General features: G+C 50.3%; 1 protein-coding gene across 1 annotated transcript; it reads left to right on the top strand.

The window, feature by feature from the left end:
- Positions 1 to 637: 637 nt before the first annotated feature.
- GUSB (glucuronidase beta) lies at positions 638 to 11,847 on the top strand. The gene is made up of 12 exons (XM_085078167.1): positions 638 to 892; positions 3,378 to 3,566; positions 4,005 to 4,186; positions 4,672 to 4,814; positions 4,985 to 5,172; positions 5,853 to 6,005; positions 6,570 to 6,748; positions 7,135 to 7,281; positions 8,282 to 8,366; positions 9,837 to 10,013; positions 10,554 to 10,689; positions 11,628 to 11,847. The coding sequence occupies exons 1-12, from the start codon at positions 659 to 661 to the stop codon at positions 11,783 to 11,785; spliced, it is 1,971 nt and encodes a 656-aa protein (XP_084934293.1). The 5' UTR covers positions 638 to 658; the 3' UTR covers positions 11,786 to 11,847.
- Positions 11,848 to 12,240: the final 393 nt, after the last annotated feature.

Genomic DNA, 12,240 nt, shown 5'->3' with positions numbered 1-12,240 from the left:
GTTTTCAGGGAGGTGGAATCACCATCCCAGGAGGTGCTTGAGGGAAGAATGGTTGTGGCACTCAGTGCGATGGGCTGGTGACAATGACAGGGTGGCGTTGGGCCACAGGTTGGACTCAGTGACCTCAGAGGTCTTTTCCAACCTAAATGCTTCTGTGATAAATAATAAAATAAATGTGTCAATAAGTAGGTAAATGAATAAAGAATTAAAATCAGGCGTTAAACACATTAAAACCACTAAGTAATAAATATGAAGGAGGAGAGGAGAGGAGAGGAGAGGAGAGGAGAGGAGAGGAGAGGAGAGGAGAGGAGAGGAGAGGAGAGGAGAGGAGAGGAGAGGAGAGGCCAAAGAGAATCACTTGCCGCCTGAGGAAATCCACCAATCCCGGACACATCCTGACTCTCGGAAGCACCTTTACAGCAGGACGCTCGTGGCTTTGTCCGGAGGTGACCGTGGGACAGGACCCGTCCATGACGGCCCGTTGGGGCAGGACCGGGATGGGGACAGGGATCGGAGCGGGATGGGGACAGGGAGAGGGATGGGGACAGGGATGGGGAGCGGGATGGGGACAGGGACAGGGATGGGCTCGGGCTCCATCCCGCCCTCAGGCCGGCCCAGCCCTTTCCCCTCCCCTCAGCAGGCTCTGCCCACAGCCAAGATGGCGGCGGCTCCCTCAGGCAGCGGCAGGACCGCGCCGTTCCCGCCGCCGCCGCTCCTTGTCCTGCTGCTGCTCCCGGCGCTGGCAGCCGGTCCCGCCGGGATGCTGCAGCCCCGCGACACCCCGTCCCGCGAGCGCAGGGAGCTCGGCGGCCTCTGGAGCTTCCGCGCCGATCTGTCTCCGGGGAGGGACGCCGGCTTCGCGCAGCGCTGGTACCGGCGGCCGCTCCGGCAGGTAGCGGGGAGCGGGGCAGCGCCGGGCACGGGGTGTGCTCTTTCCCCTCCCAGCCGGGCTCCGTCCCGCTGCTTCTTTCTTCCTCTCTCCCTCCCTTCCTCTTTCCCTGCCTCCTTCCCCACCGGGCTGCCCTCTGCCCCACGGTGGTGACCGTGTGGGGGTTATTATGGAGGCAGTTCCTAATTAGCAGCCTCTGATGATCCCCCGGTGCTCCCGGAGCTGCTCCGAAGGCAGGCACCGTTTGAATGAACTCGGTTCACTTGCAGGAGCTTTGCACAGTGCTGAGCTTCCAGCAGCACAGAATCGGCAAAAACCCGCTAGGATGGCAGCAGAGTCAAAGCAGGAATTCCATGCAGGCTGTGAACATGTGCTGAGCTCATGCTCTGCCCTTTAATCCCCACTGCTTTCATGTGCCCCTCAGCTGGGACTGCTGGTGGCTTGGCCAGGCAGGGCCCAGGTGAGCACCTGGAGTGACAGGAGTGACAGGAGGGACAGCTCAGCCAGGCCTTGGGGTGGCTCTGGGGCACAGCAGCTGCTAAAGGCATCACCTTCAGCAAAGCCCAGCTGGACCCTCCCAGCAGAGCCAGGCACTGCCAGTCCAAGATGTTCCGAGACAGGCAACCTCCAGTCTCTGACAGCAGCCTGCCGTGATGGAAGCCCTTGCAATGGCTTGTCCAGTGCCAGTGTCCCTGCAGCTGCAGGCTCCACGGCTCTCTGCAGCCCAAACCCAGCCCACAGTTCAGCTTGTGGCTGGGGCTGAGGTGCTCACCCCTGTGGCAGGTCCAGAGCAGAGAGGTGTGGGAGCAGCAAGGCTGGGGCCCTGCCGCGTTTGCCTTGGCAGGCCCTTTGCAGCCCCACTGTGCCTGCAGCTCCAGGCTCTTTAGATCTTTCCAGTCTGACCCAGGCCCCTGATGGCAGCTTGGCACTGGCTGCTGGCACTCATCCCCATCGGTGGCACAGCTTAAAACGTGTGCAGTTGACAATGGAGGCACCTTTTAAGCCCTGGACACTCAGATCAAGGGTTTAACTCAAGGCTCTATTGCTCTGTCGTAGCACAAAGGAGAAATCCCCACCAGACATAGGCAAGAGGTGAAAATCACACCAAAGCTTACTGGCAAAAATAGCAAAAGCAGAAGCTGAAATATCAACCATCTTTGGCAAAGAATGAAATACAACACTGAATTCGACATTCTACCACTTATCAGAGCAGTACTAAGTGTTAATTTAGCATTTACCTAGCATAAACTTAGCCCAACTGGGAAAAAGCAGCACAAACACGTGCCTGCAGAAGGCACTAGGAGTTATTTATTCCAGAGTTTTCTGAGTGCCTATAGACAAGTTTTGGTGTGACTGCGATCTGTTTGGAAATTAACTACATTACCTAGACAGAAAAGAGTTATGGATTCTATGGATAGAATGGATAAGTCGTTCATTATTTCTATTTTTAGCCTTTTGGCCGATTTTGTTGCCCAGTTATGGAAGGAGGGGAGAGCTGTAGGGCACTGTGCTGCTGCAAGTTTTGCCAGAGGATAAAAATCCTGAATTATAGCCCCACAAAGGGATACTTAGATGAGTGCATTCAACCTGCTTTAGACCTCAGAGAATCTCCCTGAACCACACACAGGTTCTGGCAAGCCCAGGCAAGGGTTTTCCTGCACCAGACACTAGAAAATCCTCATCCCCATCCAAGAGTTTTCCACAAGGATTTTCCGATCTCTGAGCTCTCTGCAGTGCCAGTGCTGAGTCAGCCGTGCACATGGTGCTCAGACCTTCCTCATTCCATTTCCTGAGGCTTCCTCCGGAAAGGGGAAGCTGCAGGACTGCTTTGTGCAACATCCTGAGTGCAGAAAGTGCTAAATGATCAGCTCTGTTTGGCAACAGCATCTGGATACCTCCATATTCAATGTATACACTGCCTCCCTCTAAGCCTTATATTGGAATAAGCAACTGCATTGATTCTGTTGTAATCCCAAGGAATCTCTGTTGCTTTCAGGCAGTGAGAAAGGCTGAACTCATCCCAAACAGTCTCCACGGGGAGAAAAATATCCCAAAATACCCATTACTGCCCCAAATATCTATTACTTCTGTTACCCTTTTACTCCAGGTCTTTGCAAACAGCACCACAACCCCCACGTTGCTCTGGAGCTGTGCAGGAGAAAATTCCCAGCTTTGGCTGAAACAACAACCTGGGCTGGGGTTTTTTCCTACTCACTTCTCTGAGTCCATGATGCCAGAGCCATTAATGAGAGCATTTCATTGCACAGCAGGAGGGGAAAAGAAAGGAGCAGCTGCTTCCTGTAGGAACAGGCAGATTCCTGTGCCTCGTGCTGATTTTACAGGAGCTGTGCTAGAGCTCACCTGTTTTTAAACAGCTTTTCCCCTTGGCAAAGGGATTGCAAGGCTGTCAGTGGAAGGAAAACCTCCAGCAGTGAAATTCCTCTTTTTCAATGCTCTGTTTCTTCCCTTTCCATGCAATTGCCACCAGAGCGGCCCGGTGATTGACATGCCAGTTCCTGCCAGCTTCAACGACATCACGCAGGACCCCAGCCTGGAGAACTACATCGGCTGGGTGTGGTACGAGAAGGAGGTGCTGCTCCCCCTGCGCTGGCTGCAGGGTGATCCCGCGCCCAGGGTGGTGCTGCGCTTCGGGAGTGCCCATTACTACTCCATCGTGGTAAGAGCCTCGGGGAATTGTCCCTGAGCTTCCAAAATTAGGCTGGACTGAAGTCAGTTTTAGGGTTTGTTCAGCAAACGCGTCCCTGCCTTGATTTTGCGTCCTGTTCTTAACTCGTGCCTGTTTTCCCCCAGCAAGAATGAATTCCAGTTTCTCCTCTCTGATCCTGCAGTTTTGGGATTGGTGACTAAACATTTCCTGATTAATGGATCTGCCCCAAGCTGGGTCTCTCAGTGACACTTGCCTGTGACCCCAGGCCTAGCTCCCAGCCAAGGAAGAACCCTCAAGGATCAGGACTGATCCCTTGAAGATCCCTTAGAGAGTGAGAATCCTTCAAAGACCAAGAGCCCAAGTGTCCCTTGTAACTGGGCTTCCCTTCTCTGTGCTCTGCTCGCCCCAAAATCCCACTAACCCATTTTTTGGGGTCTTTTCTTGCAGTGGGTGAACGGGGTGCAGGTGGTGGAGCACGAAGGGGGGCACCTGCCCTTTGAGGCTGACATCAGCAGCGTTGTGCAGGCCAGCCCAGGGGCTCTGTGCCGCATCACTGTTGCCGTCAACAACACCCTGACCCCCCACACGCTGCCCCCAGGCTCCATCCAGTTCATGGCTGACAAAACAAGGTGAGTTGCTGGGGTGTTTTACTGCTGGGCTGATCCCAGGGGTGGGAGAGTGGGGATTTATTCAGCTGCTGGCTCATAGAAGCCTCCCTGGGGTTGTCTTTATGGTGAGATTCATCAGTGGAGCAGTGAGGAGTTTTAACTTTGGTGTTGTGAGGAACCAGCACTGAGTTTTGTGCTGTTTTGCACTCTGTTTTGTGCACAGGGAGCTCAGATCAGGTGATCTGTCAGGTTGAGTCAGTGGCAGGTTTGAGAAGCTTGGGTTCAGCTGGAAGCTGCAAGTAGCAGCTCTCCTGAAAGATCAAAATCTGTGGGCATCAGATATTTGTTATTTGCAAAACCCTTCAGTGTAGCAGCTGAAAGACAGATCCAGCCTGTTGTAAAGACTATTTCACATTATTATTCTGCACTGCCAGCATCCATTTGCCACCTTCGGTTCTTGTGTACTGAGGTGTAATGCAGCCCTTTCTCCTGTCTTGCTCACTCAGGTACCCCAAGAACTATTTTGTGCAGAACATCAAGTTTGATTTCTTTAATTATGCTGGAATCCACCGCCCTGTTGTGCTTTACACCACTCCTGCTGCCTACATAGATGACATCACTGTGACAACCACTTCATCAGACAGTGTTGGTAGGTCCAGAGCAACCACAGCAGCTCCCTCAGACTCCAAATGGAGCTGACAAGGGCACCAGGGAAAATACCCTGCAAAAATCTGATCGAATTTGTTTCCCAGTGGCTTTTTCTCAAGGCTGAGCTGTCCTTCTGCAGTCTCTGATTGTCTTTTGTTTGTTCTGAACCAGCCATGGTGCAGTATCAGGTGTCAGTGGTTGGCAGCACAGCCTATTCCTTGTCCCTGAGTTTACGTGACCAAGAGGGGAAAGAGGTTGCTACAGGTGATGGCGCAGTGGGAGAGCTCAAAGTCCTCAACCCAAACCTCTGGTGGCCTTACCTGATGCATGAGAACCCTGGATACCTGTACTCCTTGGAGGTAAAGTGGCATTTCCTGCTCTGTGGGTGTGTGTTCTGACTGTTTAATAGGGTTAAGGCACTGCCATATGTTCCATCTTCCATCCTTGCCTCTCACGGGTCCTCTGCACGTGACCAGAGTGGCACTGCTAATTAGGCACTAATCAAATCAAGCTTTGGCAGCTTCCTGGCTGCTGAACTGAAGGGTCTGTCACATTCCTGTGTGTGCTCTGAGGTGCTGGCCCTGCACACTGAGGGTCCAAGCCATCCCCTCCCAGGAGATGATGAGTTCTGTAGCTCGAGCCTGGGAGATTGTGTGAGAGTTAAGGATCAGGAGCGATGTTTAGGTGCAGAAATCAGGGAGGATGAGCTGCTCTGAGTTTCCAGGGACTCAGGTTCACACAGTCATGGCCTGAGGGAATGCAATGGGGAAAAGACACTGAAACTTTTGGGACGAGCAAGTGCCAGAAGGGTCATCCAGGGGCCCATTCTTCATGCTTCACTTCACCTCCCCCAGCCTGGATTTCTGTTTTCTGTTCAGTCAGAGCTGGCTGCCCCTCGAGCAGCAGGAGTGAGGAACAGGCTGTGTGCCGAGGCAGGGCTGGGAAGGGGCTGTGGGGCCCAAACAGCCCTCCCAGACTGAGGGCAGGGAGCACAGGGCATCCCAGTGAGGATCTCTTGCACTCCTCCCTGGCAATGCAGGTGAAGATGCAGGCCCAGGTGAACGGGGCGCTGCTGGAGGATGTGTACACACTGCCCGTCGGCATCCGCACCGTCCACGTCACCAGCAGCCAGTTCCTCATCAACGGGAAGCCCTTCTACTTCCACGGGGTCAACAAGCACGAGGATGCAGATGTAAGTGTGGCCCCACAGCAGGGACACCCTGTGGCACCTCTGCTCACGCTGCTGAGGTGGCACCCGGGCTCACCTCCCCTCTGCTCTCCCAGGAGCTGGTTCCTCATGCCCTCCTCCCAGGCTAAGCACTGAGGGGACACCATGCCTAGTCCTGTCTCAGCCCTGACATCCCTCAGGGCACGTGGATGTGCTGGTGGAGACACTGGAGCATCTCTCAGCCACGGTTTCCACTCGGACACACTGACAGGCAGTCAATCTGCTGGGAGGGTGGTGAGGCCCTGAGGTTGCCCAGAGAAGCTGTGGCTGCCCCTGGATCCCTGGAAGCATCCAAGGCCAGGATGGACAGGGCTTGGAGCAGCCTGGGATAGGGGAAGGTGTCCCTGCCTATGGGGGTGGAACAACATGAGCTTTAAGGTCCCTTCCAACCCAAGCCCCTCTGACAGTGACAGTGGCTCCCAGGTTCCCTGCCCCAGGCAGTCCCACACACAGGGTGGCTCCAGGGCTGGGGCTAGATCAAGCAGGGAAGTCATGCCTCACAAGGGGGTGATTTCTCTTCCCCCCCAGATCCGTGGCAAAGGCCTGGACTGGCCCCTGATTGTGAAGGACTTCAACCTGCTGCGCTGGCTCGGGGCCAACTCGTTCCGCACCAGCCACTACCCCTACGCCGAGGAGATCATGGACCTGTGCGACGCCTACGGCATCGTGGTCATCGACGAGAGCCCGGGAGTGGGCATCAAACTGCCGTAAGAACTGCCCAGCATGGCCTGCCCCTGCTCCTCTGCTCCTCTCTGAGCTGCTTCCAAGTGTCCCATTGCCCTTTTTACCTTTTGTCCTCAGTGTCCCACCCGTTGTCCCGATAAGGAGACTTTGCTCTCTTTGGAAATCTCCCGTTGCGCCACCTTGTGATGTTGGGCAACCAGAGGGCATTTTGCCACGTTTTGCCACATGGCTCAATTAATGAGCCCAAACCACGGCCCTGAACTGTGCAGCAAACTTTGGGGAAATAGGGCAGAACTCAGCATCGAGGCTCTGCTGTGCTCACACAGCCCAGAGGCTGAGCTTTCCCAGGGGAAGGCAGAGGGGATGGATTTTCCACCTTCACCAGGTCTCACCTCCTTCTGTCTTGCAGGGAGAGCTTTGGGAACAAGTCCCTGCAGCACCACCTGGCTGTGATGGAGGAGCTGGTCCGCAGGGATAAGAACAGGCCCTCGGTGGTGATGTGGTCAGTGGCCAACGAGCCAGCATCCGAGCTGCCCCCAGCAGCTCACTACTTCAAGTAGGTGCATCTCCATGTCTTGGCAGATGATGCTTCTCCTTCCTTTGGGATGGCACAGAGAGGCAGTAAAGGGAGGGGCAGGCATTTTTTGGGAACCCTGGAACTGTAGCTGCAGATGCAAACTCAGATGTAACTGCTGCATGTGTTGTTCTGATGCTCAGAACTGCATGACTGTCTCAAAGCTGTTGGTTTTGAGCCACTAAGACTCCACAAAATTGCCAGGTGTCCATTGGGTTGGAACATCTCTTCTCAAGCTAAGCAAAATCAGACCTGATGGGAACAGGATATTCCTTGTTACAACTGGAAGATGAGTGGTAAATTCCTTGAGAATTGCAGCAAAGCTGTAGAATAATTGGCTTTTAATTCTGAAGACACAGTTCTGCAGTCAGTGCTGGTTATTTGTTCTGTGGGGCATGTGACACCCCACTTCAAAGCCCTGCAGACCCCTTGGTTTTATTTTTAAAGAGATTTAAGCTTTGGATAGCCCAGGGATAGCAGACTGTCCCTGGGAGCTGGAGGTGCATGAAGAGAGAACTGTGAAGTTTAACTCTTCCAAATGTTCCACCACCTCCTGCAATGTCAAGGCAGCAGCAGAGCTTGACTCCCCCATTCTGTCCCATCTCCCTCACTCAGGGCTTCTTGAAAAGCATCCAACCTCTGCCTGCTGTGGCACAGGGCCTCAGGAAAACATCCCAGGAGTTGTTAAAAAACTTCCCATTACCCTTTTTTCACAGTTTTGTCCTCAAATTCAACTGTCCCTTCAACTTCTAAGCTGCTGGCACCACCAAATGAGCCTGTGCTTGGTGTGCTTCTTTTTTCTCTCTTTTTCAGGTGGCATAGCAACCACCTGGTGATAAGATATTCTCTTTATTTAATAAAAATATTGCCTGCTAAACTAAAAGCAGCTCTGTCTGGGGGTTGGAAGGACAGAGAGCCTGGGGAGAGGGGGCTGTGCTTCTCCATGCTGTTGTTGAACTCTTGCTTTACTGTTTGCAAACAGGACAGTGATAGCTCACACTAAAGCTCTCGACCCCTCCAGACCAGTCACCTTTGTGACAGATGCTAATTACGCTCTTGATCATGGTGTAAGTTTGCTTTGTTTTCTAGCTTCTTTTTTTTTTTTGTTCATACATTAAATTTCCTCCTCTTGTCACTTGTTTTCTAGTCCTTTCCCCCAACACCTCCCTAAATTTACTGGAGATATTGAGCAGGGAAAGGCAGAAGAAAAGTTACATTTTTGTTTCTAGTAAAAAGCACCTTTTCCTTCTGTTGTAGTCCTGCTGAAAAAAAAAAAGGATCTGTAAGAAAGAACAATTCTTTGTGTGCAGGATTATGCCCCTGGATTCCGTTAATATTGTCATGCTTTGCTGTGCCATTGATTGTGTTTACTAATGCTCAGGATTTTCAGTTGCAATTAAGCCAAAGCTTAAACCTCTTTAAAATGCTCACAACCCTTGTGGAAGTCTAAAGGAAGGAAGCTTTGCTTTAATTCCTGCTTTAAACTGCTCTAGATCTTCTTTGGCAGATGCCTGTTTGTGTTCAATAATCTAAAAGCTCCTCCAGCTCCATAACCAAAGCCCTAGAGCTGGATAAATAACCAAAAGGCAATTTCCTTGGATTTCTGGGCCTTTCAGAGCATGGAGCAAGGGTTTTTAACACCTGTATTTGTTTCCAGGGTAGATCCTTGTGCAATAAATCTCCTAGCAGGTGAGTCAGTGCTGCTACACATCCCTGCTACAGGTGATACCTTGGATTTCTTCTAAAATGTACTAGATTTAGCAGGAATGGCTGTAACTCTGAGGCTTTTCCTCCCCACCCCAGAGAAAAAAAAACAATCCAAAAACCCTGAGGGCCTTAAATTTGAAGGAGCCCAGCAGAAATTTGCTTTTGCATATCCCATTCCCACTCTGCCCAACTCGAGGAGCTCAGGCAAACAAACCCAAAGAACAGATCTCTCATACACTGATGTGATATTAGAATGGTTTTTTTCCTTTTTATTACAAAACATGTTAAGAGAACATTGAACAAGTTACATACAACATCACTTTATCTTGAGGGGGCTTTGTGCCCTTTTATCACACTGTCCATGTGGTAGAAATGGCAAATAACTTGCAGAATGCTTTTAATCTTAGTATTGCACCATTGATGCACAAAATTTAGTTGCTAGTCAAAATATTTGACCACTCACTTGATAATCACATTCCAATACTCAAAAAAAAAGTACATCTAAATGTACCAGCAAGCCAGAGACATCTTGGAAACAAAAAAACTTCTAACAAACCTGAGAATGAAACGTGTTGATCTTGTCTAACTCTTTTGCTGTGACTTCCTAAGTCTGTAAGAAAAACGCCAAATTAATGCTGTTAGCTTATTAATATTTTTTAATTTTTTTTTCTGGGAAAGATATGATGTTTGGAGGGCCTGATTGATGGGGGAAACACTTCATTCTATGTGTAATAACCCTGGATTCCATGAAATGACCCCAAAGGAGGATTTAGGTTGACAAGAGAAGGTTGGAAGTCTGTGACAAAACAGTCTCACCTTGTTTTTTGCAGGCTCCCTACGTGGATGTGATTTGTGTGAACAGCTACTTCTCCTGGTATCATGACCCAGGCCATCTGGAAGTGATTCCACTCCAACTCACAGCCCAGTTTGAGAACTGGTATAAAACCTACCAAAAGCCCATCATCCAGAGTGAATATGGAGCAGACTCTGTGCCTGGACTTCACAGTGTGAGTGCTGTGCTGTTTGCCAGGGGGCAAAAACTCTTGCAGGGCAGCAAAATTGAACTGGGAGAGGTGGGCACTACTGAGCCTGAGTGGTTTTTGTTGGGAGAAAATCTCCCATGTTTGTTGGGAGATGCTTTAGCTGGGAGGGTCCAAAAGGCTCCAGGATGGTGATCCTGCTCCACCAAAACCAGTGATTATCCACCAAAACCATTATCTACCTAAAGAACACTCCAAAATCTGTCCTTTGGCAGTGGTAGGAATGCTTAATTGAAAGCAAACCCTGGAGAATGGAGGTTCCTGCTGCTGTCCCATGCAGGAGGGGTGGCACTGCTGTCTCTGTGTGACAAAGACCACCAGGACAATTCCCCCTGGGAATACCTGGAATTTGGTGTTTGCCAATTGTCACAACAGCCACTGCTAGCGCAGCAGCAATTAGAAGACCAAGCAACCACAGTTTCTCTTCAGGACTAAGTGCTGAGTAAATGGGAATGTCTCTGCTGGGATTGTCACCTCACTGTCACCTCCTGCTCTCCCTGGCTGCAGGATCCCCCCCTGATGTTCACTGAGGAGTACCAGAAGGCCATGCTCAGGGAGTACCACTCTGTTTTCGACAAGAAGAGGAAGGAGTACGTGGTTGGGGAGCTCATATGGAATTTTGCTGATTTCATGACCAATCAAGGTAAGCTTCCTCTCCATCCTCCCCGTGAGTTTAAGGTGGTTTATGAAGCCTGGGAGAGATCCAGATTTGTCCTGTTTTTTGGCCACCCTCAATGAAAGGTTCAGTCAGCTGTTAGGGACATCTCCCTTGCTTCCCATGTCACCTACAACTGCCCTTGGTGACACAGCACCTTAAATAATCATTTTTAACTTGGTAGGTTTAGAGGAGAGATGCCACACTGGCACACAACTGTTTTATCATGACACTCCACCCATTATTAACAGATAAGTGCAGTCACAAAGTAAGGGAAATGCCTTAATTTACAGTGCAGTCACACAGAAATTAAACAATCACAACTCGGATCTAGTAATGAACCTGTTCTGCTCATGCCACCTGCAGTGAGCTGGGGTGGTGAGCAGTCAGTGTGAGGGAGGAACACCACTAAAATGCTCTGCAGAGCACCAGGATAGGCATTAGAAAGCTCAGGGATGGCAGTGGTCAGAAAAGCAGCATCAGCTTCAAACAGGAGGACTGAGAAAATGTAGACAATGTCACACACAGATGCAGTTTGTCTCTCTATGGGTTGCAATCCTTTTTTCTACTTTCCTATGAAAACTAAACGAGGCAAAAAGGATCTAGAGACCACAAAGGACAGTGAATAACCACCATTTCCTCCATCCAGTTTGAAGGTGGAGCCCATCTATTGTAGATACAGTACTGACCAATGGGCACACCCCAATGAAGTGCCAGCAGCAGCTGTAAAAACAAGGAATTGCAGCAGGATTGCTCTGTGACATCAGGAATCCTGCCCAGCTTCCCTGTTGTACCTGACTGTGTGGAGAATGAAGTGCAGAGTCTCTTCCACCTGGCCTGCTTTAGTACCTACACTGCAACAGCTCCCAGCAGGGCCTGGAAGAGCTTGTTTTATATATTTGCTTTATTTTATAACTTCTCTGCAGGGACCACACGAGTTTTGGGGAACAAGAAAGGAATCTTCACCCGCCAGCGCCAGCCCAAAGCAGCTGCATTTGTTCTCAGAGACAGATACTGGAAGATTGCAAATGAATCAAGCTGTCTTCCTCCTGTAATAACATCACATTCCCTCTTTCTAAAATGAAAACAAAGGGTTTAGTGGCTGGGGGTTATGTTGAATTTGTTATTAAATATCTGTTAAAGTAAGTTTTATTCCTGACTCAAGTCTTGCAAGTCCAATGCGATTTCTAGTCCACCTGAAGTAGTTACTGTGACACAAAGCAGATCAGAAACTTTTGTTTCCTCTGCTCAGCCACGTCTGGAGGCTTCCTGTTTCCAGGTAGGAAAACAAATATTCAGTTTCAAGGAGCTGAAGTTAAGAGATCCTGACTGAGGTATCTGTTTATGGCAAAAAAAAAATACAATTACATGATACAACTCAATGCTGAACTTATAAAAAAAAATCTAAGTTACTCTAAATGAACATCACATCCCTCTAAAACAAATGAGGTTTTCCAGTTAAACTCCCCTAACAGTTAACACTACTGAGATCACAGCAAATTGTCCTCAGGATTGCAGAGGAGCACAGTTCATGCAGCT

This window comes from Lichenostomus cassidix, chromosome 19, assembly GCF_008360975.1.
Source record: "Lichenostomus cassidix isolate B80296 chromosome 19, HeHo_3.0, whole genome shotgun sequence".
Taxonomy (NCBI): Eukaryota; Metazoa; Chordata; class Aves; order Passeriformes; family Meliphagidae; genus Lichenostomus; species Lichenostomus cassidix.
This window is presented reverse-complemented; position numbering and strand designations above follow the sequence as displayed.